The 14056-nt window shown below is 42.0% G+C and overlaps 1 protein-coding gene across 1 annotated transcript; it reads left to right on the forward strand.

The window, feature by feature from the left end:
• Positions 1-1837: 1837 nt before the first annotated feature.
• On the forward strand, positions 1838-13663 carry TMEM64 (transmembrane protein 64). The gene is made up of 3 exons (XM_068185295.1): positions 1838-2667; positions 8243-8398; positions 10996-13663. Exons 1-3 carry the CDS (start codon positions 1900-1902, stop codon positions 11188-11190), a joined length of 1119 nt encoding a protein of 372 aa, XP_068041396.1. The 5' UTR covers positions 1838-1899; the 3' UTR covers positions 11191-13663.
• The last annotated feature ends 393 nt before the right edge of the window (positions 13664-14056 follow it).

Genomic DNA, 14056 nt, shown 5'->3' on the forward strand with positions numbered 1-14056 from the left:
AAATACAGAACCCTGTAGCTTTTAGAGTGACAGCTGGAAATTTATTCCAGCTCAGAGTACAAGGTTCTGCATGTTAAATACAGCAACGGAGGGGCAGTGAAAAGCATGTAACTCTGTTAGACATTTCCACCCAGACTCTTTCCTGTTTTATGAAATTAATTGCATTGAACAAAAATATACACAAGCTGAATCCATATCAAAGACATATGTGCTCTTAGTATAAAACCAGAAAATAGTATTTTGTCTTCTTGTTCTACTGAACTTCCAGCTGCCCTGTTTGCTGAAATGCCTTACTGAATGTACAAGCATGCCCATCATCCTTTACAAGCTCTAGTGCAGGGTTTTGTTGACATTATTATTATTATTATAATTCTGGATATATGCTCTGCCCGTGTTTGCATGCAAGCAAAGAGTGCACACAAAATCGAACGCTCTCATTCAGATACAGGTAACAGCAAGAAAGCAGGTTATGCTGGAGACATTTAACTGCAATTTCCCTGCTGTACAGAGTTTTTATTCTGCTGTTGGCTCTCAGAGCTGTCATTTTCTTAGGCTGATTTGCTGGATTGCCCAGATTATATTGTTTCTACCACTGTATTTTGCAAGTGCATAATTGCAGCACTTAAAGATATGTTCTTAATTTTGATAACTGTTTGTTTCCAATCACCCTTTAACCTTTACAACCTACACATATTCTCGTTTAATATACGCTTGCAAATTTCCCAGCAGGGGAGTATAACTCCACTGGAGCACGTTGTATGTATAAGCGTTGTAAAGAAAACAAACCCCTTCTGCACCTTGCCATTAGTAACACTAGAGCAAAAGCGACCTACGAAGCCATCGAGCCTCAGCGAGGACATCTCACTCTGTGTCCAGGCTGTTTCCTTCTTTCTGGCAATGTCTCAAAATTCAATCTCAAACCGTCCCAAAAGTGGGTCCGAGCCTTCAGGCATGTGAGCCACTCTGACCTGGCGTGGAGGTGCCACGGAGCCAGGGCGCATCGGCTGTCGCCCCTCGGCTCACACCGTGGCCGCGGGTCGAGGAAGGCTCGTTTCTCTGGTAGAGAAGGGCAAGCCGGGGTGTTTGTGGTACAAAGCCCTCACACAAGAGAGGGAGACATGTTAAGGGAGTTCAAGAGTAATAGTACAGTCAGCGATGCTTGAACCCCGCGCTGCCCTGACGGAAAACAACCCGCTTTCCAGCACGGCGCCCTCCAAACCCTGCGGGTTACGGCTCTGCCGGGTATGCGGGCTACCGGGGCCGACGGGGCAGTGCGGCACGGGGCGGCTCGGGCGAGGCGGGCGGCGGGGCCCCGCTGGGGCACACCCGGCCGGCGCGGCGCTCCCGGGGCGGGGCGGGAGGCGGAGCCTTGGCACCGCTGCCGAGCCCCGCAGCGGGGCCGGGCGCTGCTGCTGCTGCCGGAGCTTCGCCTGGCCTCCTCCCTCCCGGGCTTGCCACATCGGCACCGCCGTTCCGAGAAGGCGCTTCCCGGAGCAGAGCGGGAGCCCAGCGCGGGGAGATGGAGCCCCGGTGCTGCCGCCGCCGCCGCCCCCCGGGACTCGCGCTCCGCCAGGGCCGCTGCTGCCACTGCCAGGACGAAGAGAGCGGCCCCGCCGCCGTCTAACGCCGCAGCCCCGGCGGCGCGGCCGAGGCGGGAGGCGGCGCGGAGGCCGCCCCGGCCCCTCCGCCCGCCGGGCGGCGGCGAAGCGCGGCCCCCTCCTCCCCGCCCTCCCCGCCGCCGCTTCCCCGCCCCCGCCCGGCCCTTGGCCGGGCTCGGCAGCCGGGCCATGGCGGGGCGATGAGGGAACGGCTGCCCCTGCCCGCAGGCTGCGTGGGGAGGCGGGGAGCGAAGGGGCTGCGCGGCTCGGCGGCGTTGGAGCCGGGCGGCGGGGCGGGGGGATGCTGGGCGCGGGGGCCGCGGCGCTGCAGCTCCTCTCCCGGGCCGTGAAGCAGGCGGCGGCGCAGGGCGCCCGGCAGGACCTGGGCCGCTGGCTGTCCCGAGCCGCCGGGACGGCGGCGGGAGGCGGCGGCAGCGGAGATACCATCGGCTTCGTCCCGGCGGAGGCGGCGGGGGCCGGCGGGCTGCTGCTGGGGCCCTGCGCGGACGAGGACGGGCTGCCGCCCGCGGAGCTGCTGCTCTGCCAGCTGCCCGAGCCCGGCGGCGGCGGGCATGGGCTGGCTGAGGCCCGGGGCTGGCGCTGTTCCTGCTGCCTGCTGGGCACCTGCTGGTGCAAGAGCTGCCTCAGCCTGTGCGTCCTGGCCGCTGTCTGCTTCGCCTCGCTGGCCCTGGTGCGCCAGTACCTGCGGGACCTGCTGCTCTGGGCCGAGAGCCTGGACAGCCTGGCCGGCGTGCTGCTCTTCACCGTGGGCTTCATCGTCGTGTCCTTCCCATGCGGCTGGGGCTACATCCTGCTCAACGTGGCCGCCGGCTACCTCTACGGCTTCGTGCTGGGCATGGGGCTGATGGTGTTCGGCGTCCTCGTCGGCACCTTTGTCGCCCACGTGGCCTGCAAGCGGCTGTTGGCCCGCTGGGCACGGGCCAGGATCCAGGGCAGCGGGACGCTCAGTGCCATCGTCCGTGTCGTGGAGGGCGGCAGCGGCCTCAAGGTGGTGTTTCTGTCGCGGCTGACGCTGATCCCCTTCGGGCTGCAGAACGCCGTCTTCGCGGTGAGTCCCTGCCTCGGCTGTGCGGCCAAGGAAGACAAGTGCTGGTAGGATGTCTTTCGGCACAGTGGCTGCTGTTATTGGTAAAGGTTGCCTCCTTTCCTGGGAGCAAGTCATGGTTTCTCTCTCTTTTAACAACAGTAAAAACAACCCTCTCTGCCTGCTTTGCTGTGCATGCAGAGGGACAGCAGGCAGATTTCTGATGCCTTGCTCACTCTTGTCCTTCAAAACTATATTCTGGAGCTAGAATCACCAAGGTGCTGCATAACAAAATCTGCGGAGAACTCAACAGTTAGGATGTGTCTGTGCTTTTAAAGTAATCCACTTTAAAACATGGCAAGAGCTGAGGAAAAGTCTTGCCAGATCTTCCTAATGATAAGTAATCATATTGATTCTAATATGATAAGTAATCATATTGGAAAGAATGAAATGGAAAGATTAAAATTCTTTCTCGGTGTGGTTGGTGTTTGTACCATGCATCTGGCAAATCCATACAGGATGCATGCAAGAGAGGTTGCAGATTTTGGGCAGAGCAGCATGTAGTCCCTGAAAATGGACTATACTCTGGAGTGGCACTGAAAGTTAGTTTAAACTTGAGTCTGGAAAAGGGTTAGTCTTGCTTTTCTTTCTACTTTCAGGTGAAGATTGGTACATTCATTTGGTCTCTTTGATCATATTAAAGGAAAAAAGTAAGGAAGAACATGGAGAGTGGTTTGTTAGAGTATTTTTATGCTGCTGATGACAATTTCAGACCCTCCTTGCTTCCTGAGTACTTTGAAGAATCTGCTTTTAGCTGTCTTATGCCTCAGTTGTCTCTACTAACTTGGTGAAATCAAAACAAAGCAAACTGGATTGTGAAATACTTTAGATGTTATCAGTAACTTGTATGTTCTTTAACATAGGTGGCTATCTAAACACGTCTACCCCTTTCTTATAGCCTGCCCCGTCTTCAGTCCTGATCCTGTACCCTTCCAAAGCACTTGCTTAATTTTGACAGAATGATCTGGCTGCAATTAGTAGGTCACCAAATACCAAATTTGTTTTTTAAGTAAAATTTAATCCATGCAATTTTTGGGGTGTAACATCCACACCAAATATTTTAAATTGCTGTATATAAAACTGTGTATACTGGAGTGTTCATCTCCAGAGCTGTAATATCTATCCATAAGAACTGTAGCAACTTGTAATTTCTTTTTAAGAAATCCTTTAACCATTTTCTTGTTAAGAATGAGAAACTGAACAGTTGAAGCTTTGCTGTTTTATTTGTTAAACTATATTACTGCAGGCTTCTTATAGTACCTATATTACTGAAGAGACTTAGAGCTGTCCAGCCGGGAGAGCAGAGTCCCTCCTGGAGCCCAAGGTCCAGTGTTGCAGATGAGGCTTCTGTGGTGCTATGACCCTCCTAAAGTGGAGAGAGCTGTTTGGTTCTGGTTGTTCACAGCTTTGGGAAGTCCCTTGCAGTAGTCAGCAGATGATATAGAGTAGTATTGGATCTGAACAACAGACCGGAGAATTACCAAGTTAAAATTATTTCCTTCCTGGCATAACCCTTCTGTTGGAAACATGATTCAGCGGAGTATTCAGGCCAGTTCATTATTAAAATGATGCTGTAAATCATTGTAGTTTGTATTCTCCATATTCTGCAGTCTAAATAATTTTCTTTCCAAGTGGATGGTTTCAGTGTTATAATAATAGACAGGAAATGAGATGAAACCAGATGCTTGAGTTATGCCAAGTAACTTGGATGTTTTTTGCTAATTTTAGTTTGGTTATGTTTATTACTCCTGATTTACTACTTTATAGCATAGTCAAATAACACAGTGTACACTCAATTTTTCACTGAGAACATTTAATATGAGCTACTAGATCACCAAAAAGTGATGCATACAAATCTAGGAATTCAAGACAGTTTCTCATTTTTAGTCAAATTTAAGTTATGTAAAAAATACAGTTTTCTGCCTACACAGACCAAGCTGTCATTTCCTTGAAATCTCACTTATTTGAAAACTTAACATTCATTTTAAGTTTAAAACAAATTTCCCCGTGCTAGCAACTTCAGCAGTGAATTTAAAAGGATTAATTTTTAAACAACAGTGAACTTAAGGAAAAGTACACGTCTTTAACTTTCCAGTGGTCTGGTCTATGCTTGTTTACTATGTGGATATTTTTAAGTAAACTGGAGATACTGAGAATACCTAAATGAGAGAGAAGGAAGGAAGTGACACATGAAGTTCGGGGAAAGGCATAACCTTGATGTGAGCAGGGTCATCTACAGGGCTGGGATTAAATGATTTCTACAAGCACATCTGCTGAGGGCTTTCGGGAGGTTGACTTGTAGGGGGTGTAGAGAAAGATGGTAGAGCTTCTTAGGATTTGATTAGTGAGGGAATCATATCAATTGAAACAGCTCAAGAAGAAAATTAACACAAATTCCTTAGCATCTCACCAGCCAGACGTGAATATCTTGCTTCTTGAAAGGTTGTTCTGCTGGTAGTAGAGGGGTGAGGTAATGCATTTGTTTACCTTTCTGGAATATAGCACTTGATAACTGAAAGCATGTTTGTGTTTCTCTTTTGAGTGAGTTTTGCTTAATTGTCACTCCCGGTGCCAGAGTGGCCTGGGCTGCTGGGGTGGGTTGATAGCTCTTACTGATGTGTTTGCCCATGCACAGCTCTCTCACCTTGCCAGCTCTGGAGTGTTTTGAAGGCAGGTCTGTAAGCAGGCCTGGTATGCAGGTTATCATCGCCTTCCCACAAGTTTGTTATTGGAGTGAGATTTGTGCAACCTGCTTATTTGTAGTGCCAGATGTAGGTTAGATGGGATTTCATACTTCCCCTCCCCTTTTTAAGGGGGATATTACATGAAAGAAATAATCTGATTAAAAAATCTGAGTGTTCAAGTGTGCACCTCTGGGTTCAGAAAGGCATACAATGAAGTCAGAGTTGAAGAAATTGTACCTGCTTTGCAAGAACATGCATACTGCTTCCTCTGCTTGTTGGAAAGTTGGCAGCTGGTTTGGTTTTTTGTATTACTGGGATTTTTTTTTAGGGAGTGGTGTTGGCTTTTTTGGGGGGGGGGGGCGACAGGAAGAGGTATTTTTGGGGGCTTTTGTTTTGGGCTATTTTCTGATGAAAAAGCACAAAGTTATCCTTTGCCCTTGGTCACTAAGCCTACCTGATCTGAAACACAGGAATTTGTAAACTGAGGGAAGAGAAATTGTGCTGCAGTCCCTAAAGGCATTGGAACCCCCAGCAAAGTCTTGACAGAAGCATTTATTCTTTGACAGTGCTGAACCAAAGGTGTCAGCTGCAAAGGATGCACAAAAGTTCCATGGGACAAAGCCCATCCAGAGCTTAATTTGGGGGGTGTGGGGTGGGGTATTCTGCCTATTGTTATCAGTGCAATTAAATAGTTCCTAATTGTATTTGAATACAATTTAAATGCATTTCTCTTACGGCCCATAACACAATTGCATCCATGCTTGGTTTGGGATTTCAGAGTTAATTTTTGCTGGCTTGAGCTTTCACCAGAAACAGAGCCCTTGTAGGCTCTATTAGGCAGCCTGGCCATGCAGATACCAGTTTGGCAGGTTTATAGAACAGATAAAGCTCCTAGAAAGAAAAGTATGGAAAGCTGTAAGTTTTATTGATGATTTCTCAAGTTTCTTAGGTGGGGATGCTGCCCACTTCTTGTGCATTCTGGGGAAAGGGATACAACTGTAGCTCTAAACCTACAGTTTAGACAAAAGGACATCTCAAATTTTTTTTCACCCTCTGCTTAGCTTTCATTGCAGTGGGAGGCACAAGCTGCAATTAAGTGTATCCACTGGGGCAGTCTCCCCTTCATTTGGAAACAATCTCTCTCATGACTCAGGAAGTCCAGTAGTTTTGGGCCTCATCCAGGTATGCAGACATGTTGCTCTGCAACTGAAGTGTCCTTAATACATCTACAGAAATGAGAGAAGTGCCAGGAGCATTAAAGCAATCTTTGGGAATTTTTCCCAGCTCCATTAGATGTAATGATAGTGTCCTACTTAGGATATCTTGCCTCTGCGTATTTCAGAAACTTTTAATAGCAGCTCCTTCATTCCCTTGGCAATATGGGAACTTTGGACTATGCATTCTTATTTCATGGCCCAGATTACAACAATGCTTTAAAAAGTCTTTTGAAAGTATTGGTCAAATGTGAAGTTCTGACATAATTATGTAATCCTTTTTCATTATAAATGTAAATTAATCTTGTCTAGAGAAGAAAATATAATATTTGTGGTGCTGGTATATATTTCAGTCTGTGGGAAGTATAATATGCAGTGTGAAGTTTGGAAATGGCTTATTGGATCTTATTCCAGTGAATTATTTTTAATCTTTATGCTTCATTGCATTCTGCTCCTCCATTGCCCTTCCTCCCAAAAACTTTCCACTGATGGTGGTTAGAGCTCTGAGAATTCAGCACTGTGACTTTCACAGTAACTAAAGTTTATTTTAAGAATAGCATGGTGAAATGAGTAACATTGCTGCTATTCTTTGGTCTTCAACATTGTACAAAACTGGCAAGGTCAATAATTTCCATGTACGCTCTCAGTGTTAGAGCTGTTCTTAATTTGATCTCTGTTACTATCAGCTGAATTATCTGGAAAATTTGTTCGACTGCTTGTTTTCAAAATCATAATTTTCATACTAATTTTTAATCCAGTTTCCTCTAGTTTTCTTTTTTCTTGTGTAAATATATTTTGATCTCATGATGCTTGCTTTTAATATTTCCCAGTGGCTGCTGATACTAATTTAGCTGGTACTGTGTACTTTGTTCCCCTGTAAGCTTGTACATCCACCTATTGATACAGAACAGAAACTTCACAGCAAAGCGAAGAAAATACTAATGTATTATTAGTGTTTTATCCAAAGAAATACATAAAACTGTGTACATAAAGCTGTGTGCATTATTTCGTTCACTGTTTGAAGTGAGATGCAAAGTACCTTTGGTAGACAATGATACTCATATATATCAGTATAGATATAGATGGATATTGCTCATAGGGATCAGTGAAAGACATGTGTATCTTAATAAGCTCATAACTTGCCCAGCACAGACAAATTGTATCTGCCATTCTGTTTACCTGGATCCTATTTAAAACAGTGACATTTTGAACAATTACCTCTTGTATTATTTGCCATACATGAAAAATGCAAAACAGATTTTTGTGTTAGACTTTCACATTCAATATAATAATTTCTTCTCACAAGTAAATTCTCATAAATCCAAGGGCTCCGTTCACCAGGTAAAAATAAGTATCTTCAGTGAACAGTGTAATTGCACCCCTAGTTACTGACTGTTGCAGAGATGTTGTGTAATATAAGGTGAAAAGAAATCAAACCTAGTAACTTTAAAAAGGCCAGATGAAAACTAGATACATACTATTATCTTCCCCCTGTGCATGAATCCAAGTTTCAGTGAAGGAATGTAGGATATTTTTTCATGATTTTGCAGGGATGGTTATGGGAAGTGGCAGTCTGTTTGTTTGTACACATAGATTGTGTTTGGGGCTGCTTTTGATTTCTTACTCTTTCTTTTTACTCAGATTACAGATTTATCTCTACCCAACTACCTGATGGCTTCTTCACTTGGGCTGCTTCCTACTCAGCTCCTGAACTCGTACTTGGGCACGACCTTGCGCACGATGGAGGACGTGATTGCAGAACAAAGTGTTAGTGGCTATTTCGTATTCAGTTTACAGGTCAGTTAAAATAAGTGCTTTCATAGACCTTGGTAACGGTACTGTCTGTGTCTCTGTGATTTCTGTTGACTGCTAGATACCCAGAAAAATGGTCTCCCACTGTACTGATTTCTTTAGATTTTGTTTTATGCTCTGAGAAAAGTGTAATTCTTTCACACGCCACCATAACATAAAGCAGAACTTACTCAGTGTTCTCTTTTTCTGATACAGTTTTTGGTAAGTTTTCTTGCTGTCCTAAGGTGACTTTATGATGCTTGCTGGATATTAAGTTTGGCACCTTTAAGACTGGTTCTGAGAGCAAAGGCGGGGAAAAGATGCCTGCAGTTTGTGTTTAGAAACAAACTAACTGTCCTGGACAGCGGGATAGAGCTCTCCTTTGCTTTTAGTTAATTTTTTTTAGCTAGCTGAGGCAGAGAATTCCCCATATTATGGCTTTTTTTTTTTTTCTTGGAACTGATTGGCCTTGCTCTGTACTGAAAATCCAGAAAAACACTTGCCTTCTAGTGTAATCTGCTGAACTTTAGAATTGTCAAACCACCCCTACACAAAAGCGCGCGTGTGTGTAGACCCAGGACTTATGCACTGTTCACTGCTAGCACTCAGCATACCCATTTTGCATAGATATTCAAGATATTAAAAATGCTGTAGAGTACTATTTTCCTAATGCCTAAATTAGAATATCCTAATTTTTCAAGTGAGTAAATTAATGAGAAGTATATCAAGTGCCTTTACATGACCTTAGCTCTTGAAATAATTTATTAGTAAATTTTGGGTATCAGCCTTAAGTGTGAGACATAGAGGTTATGGGTATTTCAGAATTATATTCTATATTAAAACCTCCTCTGACAGTGACAGTACTTCAAGCTGTGTTTGAGTAGCAATTACCATGGTTTGCAGACTCAGTAGGTACTGCAATAATTTCTGTTCCTCAGTTTTTTACAGTCATAAAGCTGATGTTTAACAAGGCTAACATAGAAAACTAAGTCTAAGACCATTCTAAACATACCTTCCTCCCTTGCCCTGAAATTTATGCACTCTTAAATAGAACTATTTCTAGTGAATAGAAACAGAAGCTCTATAATTTATAGCTTCATGAAACATGGTTAAAATGCATTGTGTGGCATAGATAGTCTTGATAGATCAAAGAGAAAATAAATGTTTTTTTAATCAGCTATTATTTTAGTCATGAATGTTATTTCCAGGATAGTAGTTTTTAGTGGCCTTTTCCCTTTTTTCCTCATTTATATATTTTTTTTTAATTGACATTGACTCCTTTGCAGATTATATAGGTTGTAACATAAGTGTTGCTCAGGTAAGTGGTAGCTGGATATCCTGGATGTTTTAAAAGGAGTACTAACCTCCTTGACACCAGTCCTTGGGACATGACTGAATAACCGAAGGGGAGGCCTTTAGTGGAGAAATCATTTGCATTCTCCCACTGTCTCTCAGGCGTCTGCTGAGTGCTTTGCCTGGATGAGCTTTGATGGGACTTTGATTTAGTAAATAGCTCTGAAAATCCTTCACATTTCATGGTTGTCTATGTGTATATATGTATTTTTAATTATTTATCTAGGGAGCTAGGTTACTGGTAGTAATATTTCTAAACCAAAGCAAATTGAAATATTTGGATAAGCTTCTAGAATATAAATTTTACTATCTATTCAAAAAATTAGTGTCTGTAGTATCATTGTGAATCTTATATCAGCCAGCTTTTGAAATGTGTAACATAAATTGGTAAGGAACGTCATTTTCACCACAAGGGTAGTCTAGCACTGGACCAGAGTGCCCAGAGAAGTGGTTAAATCTCCTTTTACAGTTTTCAAGACCTGACTGGACAAAAGTTCTGATCAACCTGCTCTGATCTTCCAGCCAGCCCTGCTCTGAGCAGCTGGTTGGGCTAGAGACTGCCAGGGTGCCTTTCCAGCTGCAGTTGTCCTGTGCTCGTATTTGTCAGTTGTCTTAGTCAGTGATGTTCCAGCACTGTCTGCCATGTGACAGGTGTTTCAAGCAATAGTTCTCAGTGTTAAAGAAAACAGCTGTTCAGTTAGTAATGAAGTTCAGGTTTTAGACTCAAGAGCTCTAGATTCTGTTTTAAGTAATATAACGTCTTTGCCTTTTTGAAAGGAAGCTGCAGATTCCAGCTAGTTAACGTTCTTCTAAAAAGGCAGAGAAAATTGCTTCTTTCAAAGGGACTCTCACTATGAGACACCTTGATTTTTATTTGAAGATTTTTTTTTTTCCCTGAGGAGGATCTCAGCTAAAAACTTGACTGGTGTTTTATTGAAGAGAGAGGGTGAAAGGATTGCTTTATAACAAGTATATGGAGTTCAACAGAAAGAAAGAAATTTATCTTTTCAATTTATATAAATATTTAAAGTTCTATGTAATGTCTGTGTTCTGATATGCTGGTTACATTGTTAGCATTTGTAGGTTTAGAGCTACTCAGGGGCTGAGTTCATCTCCCTTCCAATGTCTTGCCTGTGAAGCTTTGAGTCAATGGATGCCTTCATGAATCTTTACATTGACAACTTTTTGTTTCATTCCGATCAGTTGCTTTGTATTCATTCCCACAATAAACACTCCTGTTTTATTTGCAGATTGTCATAAGCATAGGACTCTCATTTTATGTCGTTCACCGGGCTCAAGTGGAACTCAATGCAGCGATTGTAGCGTGTGAAATGGAAATGAAGACATCGCTTGTTAAAGACACTCAGCCAAGCATCAATGGCTCAACCACATACTGCAACAAGAGGACAGTAGCATTCTCTGGAGGGGGTGTCAATATTGTGTGATTTCAAGTATTAATGACTAAGTAAGGTTTTGTGAACCTGAGCTAGAAATACCTTGAACATTGCCTAGAAATATCTATGGACAATTGAAATAGATTTTAAAAAATTACAAGTGATTACAGGTTGTACTGTGGCACAAACCAACCGACCAGCTCTTTAATTGCACATGGGGTGACTTATAGCAAGACAAGGAAGATGGCAAAGTAACTTAAGATGTAAATGCAAATTTGGCTGCACCTTTGGTCATTTATTATGCCTGTCATGGCCTGTAATCTGCACTTTAAGTAGGTTTTTTTTTCCTTTGCTCCTATAAACTGAGAAATGCTTCTATAAACAAAAAAGTAGCACAGAGATAAATATTTTTCTGCTTAGCATTATTTATAAGGCTAAATAATTATATACAGTAGAATTTTATTACTGATAATGATGAATGAGAAAGTATACAATTCAATGTATGTTATTCTTGAATGTGCTTTTGCTTTGGAATTGCTTCTAGAACTTGGAGTGTATTATTTAGCTAATGATGGGACCATTTGGCTTTTTCTTCATTTTTGATTTAAAAAAAAATAGAACCCTATATAAAGTTTTGGTTGAATGTATTTTTCTAAGTCATTACAAATGTTGCAGAGCCATGCAAATGTATTCACACAAGCTTAAATCCTACATTGTGGGACTGAAGTGCTCTTAAATTACATTTTAAGTTACACTGTGTAATATGCAAAGTGCAAGGTAAAATGCAGAAGTTAGATTGCAATGACTATTTGAATGACAATTGGTTTTGCCACCTTGGTGATTGTGACAAAGGACTGTTCCACGTTAGTCCTATATATGATATTTTTAATTGTTAAAAGGATGAAGTTTGAAGTTTTTCAGCTCACGTGACTGCATGAGGTAAGGCTTCTAGAACAGGGAGTTAGATCTCTGCTCTAAACAGAAAGATGGGATATTAGCAGTACTAATTTTACAAGAAGGTGGCCTTTATTTTGTAAGTGAATCCCCTCTCCCTTAAAAAAGCTTTAAAAATTCACTTTGGTTGGCACATCTTTTGTACTAGTTTTACATTTTTTAAAAGATGCAATCTATTACAAATTTCATTAGAGAGAAGAAACGAAAACTAGAGGTTCTTCTTGGAAAAAGAAATAATCCAGTAATGGAGAGGACAGCAATGTCTCTGAGACTCAGGAATTCTGACTCCATTTTTGCAAGACAACACTATATTGGATACTACTCCTTTTATGCCTGCTGTGGACTGTTTTTCACTGCATTAAATAGACTGGATAACCTGATGGTAACTTGTGTGTGTGTCTAAAAGAAAAACAACAATAATGCCTGAACACAATGTTCTGTATATGTGAGTTTTATGTAGATATACATACCAATGTTCAATGGCTCAAACACATGCAAGTCATCTGATACAAAAATAATGTAAAGTATGGCTTCTTTTGTAGTTATTTTGTATGAGTTTTTAAGGATGCTTTCAGTCTTCAAAATTTTGTGTTATTTTCTAACAGTATGACTGTGCCTCCTTTATGTAAGGTTGGTTGTAGGGTCCAAGCATTTTTGTCTTGAGAATAGTGGGTCTTCAAGGCCATTGGGAAGCAGAGATGTGAGAGCCTCTAACAGCCTTACTGAGAGGATGTGCAGCACTCACGTAACCGAACATCTGCGCATTCCTTCGTAGTGGGAGTTCCATTTTGTTCCTCAAATACGTATCCTTTGCAGATTGGTGTTCTTGGGTCCTGCGACCTAAAGAACTGAACTAGTTCAATGAAGGCAACAAAGTTCAGATAGTCTCCTTTCTGTTGTTTAGGGGCTTGTTTTTTTTTTTTGTTTTTTTTTTTTTTTTTGGTTGGGTTTTGTTTTGGTTTTTTTTTTTTGGGTTTTTTTGTTTCATATGGTTTTGGGTTTAGTTTTGATTGATTGGTTGGTTTTTGAAAAGGCAATCTTTATCTACCTGGAAGTGTTCATTTACACATCTCTGCCTCTGACAGCTCCTGTGTGAAAACAAGAGAGCCAGATAACTTTTTGATGGCGTTATTTGTCATCATAGTATAATTGAGTAATTGAGTTGTTCCTTAACTAAAGGGTTTTTTTTTTGTTTTGTTTCTTGTGAAGAACAGTCCTTCAGTGAACTGATCTGAACTTTGCTCTATCTTGCCAAATGAACAATAGTGTTTTGAAGAGGGTAACTCTTTCTTTGCACTTTTTAACTAACTTAAGGTTGCATTGATTATTTGAAACATTTCCCAAATATGTATTTTGAAGTGCTTTTATTTCCATGACATTTTGTAACCAGAGTAACTTCACTATGTGAACACTTTTGTAGTATGGAATTAGTTTTAAGACTTTTGCATTTTGCTTGATACTTGTAATATTTGTGTACAAGTTAATGGGAAATGTGCATTAAAAGGAACTTTTCTGTACCATGCCAATCATAATTTTATACAATAAATTCACTCAAATTTCTTTAAAGGAATATGTATTAAATGTTTAAGTTGCTGTGATGTAGTTGGAAAGAAGGTGCAGTGGAGTCTCATCTTTATGCAGCCATACAAAGATAATGGTCTGCATCAAAGGAGAAACAAGTTAGACTTTAAGGATTAATTCCATGGGTGAGGCATTACTGACAAGGGAAACAGACTTGATTTTTATTTTCATTTAATTAAATACATGCTTAATTGTATTAGGTGCTTTAAAGGTTTGGTATTTGCAGCTGCCTCTTTGATACAAGAATAAGCACGCATGTGCTTATGAGGAACATGCTACAAAACTGCAAGAGGATTGATATTTCTGAACATAACAGCAGCAAAAGTGATGTAATTATTATTTTTTAAGAAGGGCTCCCTACCTAGTCTACTTAAAACCCGCA

Source organism: Anomalospiza imberbis, chromosome 1 (genome assembly GCF_031753505.1).
Source record: "Anomalospiza imberbis isolate Cuckoo-Finch-1a 21T00152 chromosome 1, ASM3175350v1, whole genome shotgun sequence".
Lineage (NCBI taxonomy): Eukaryota > Metazoa > Chordata > Aves > Passeriformes > Viduidae > Anomalospiza > Anomalospiza imberbis.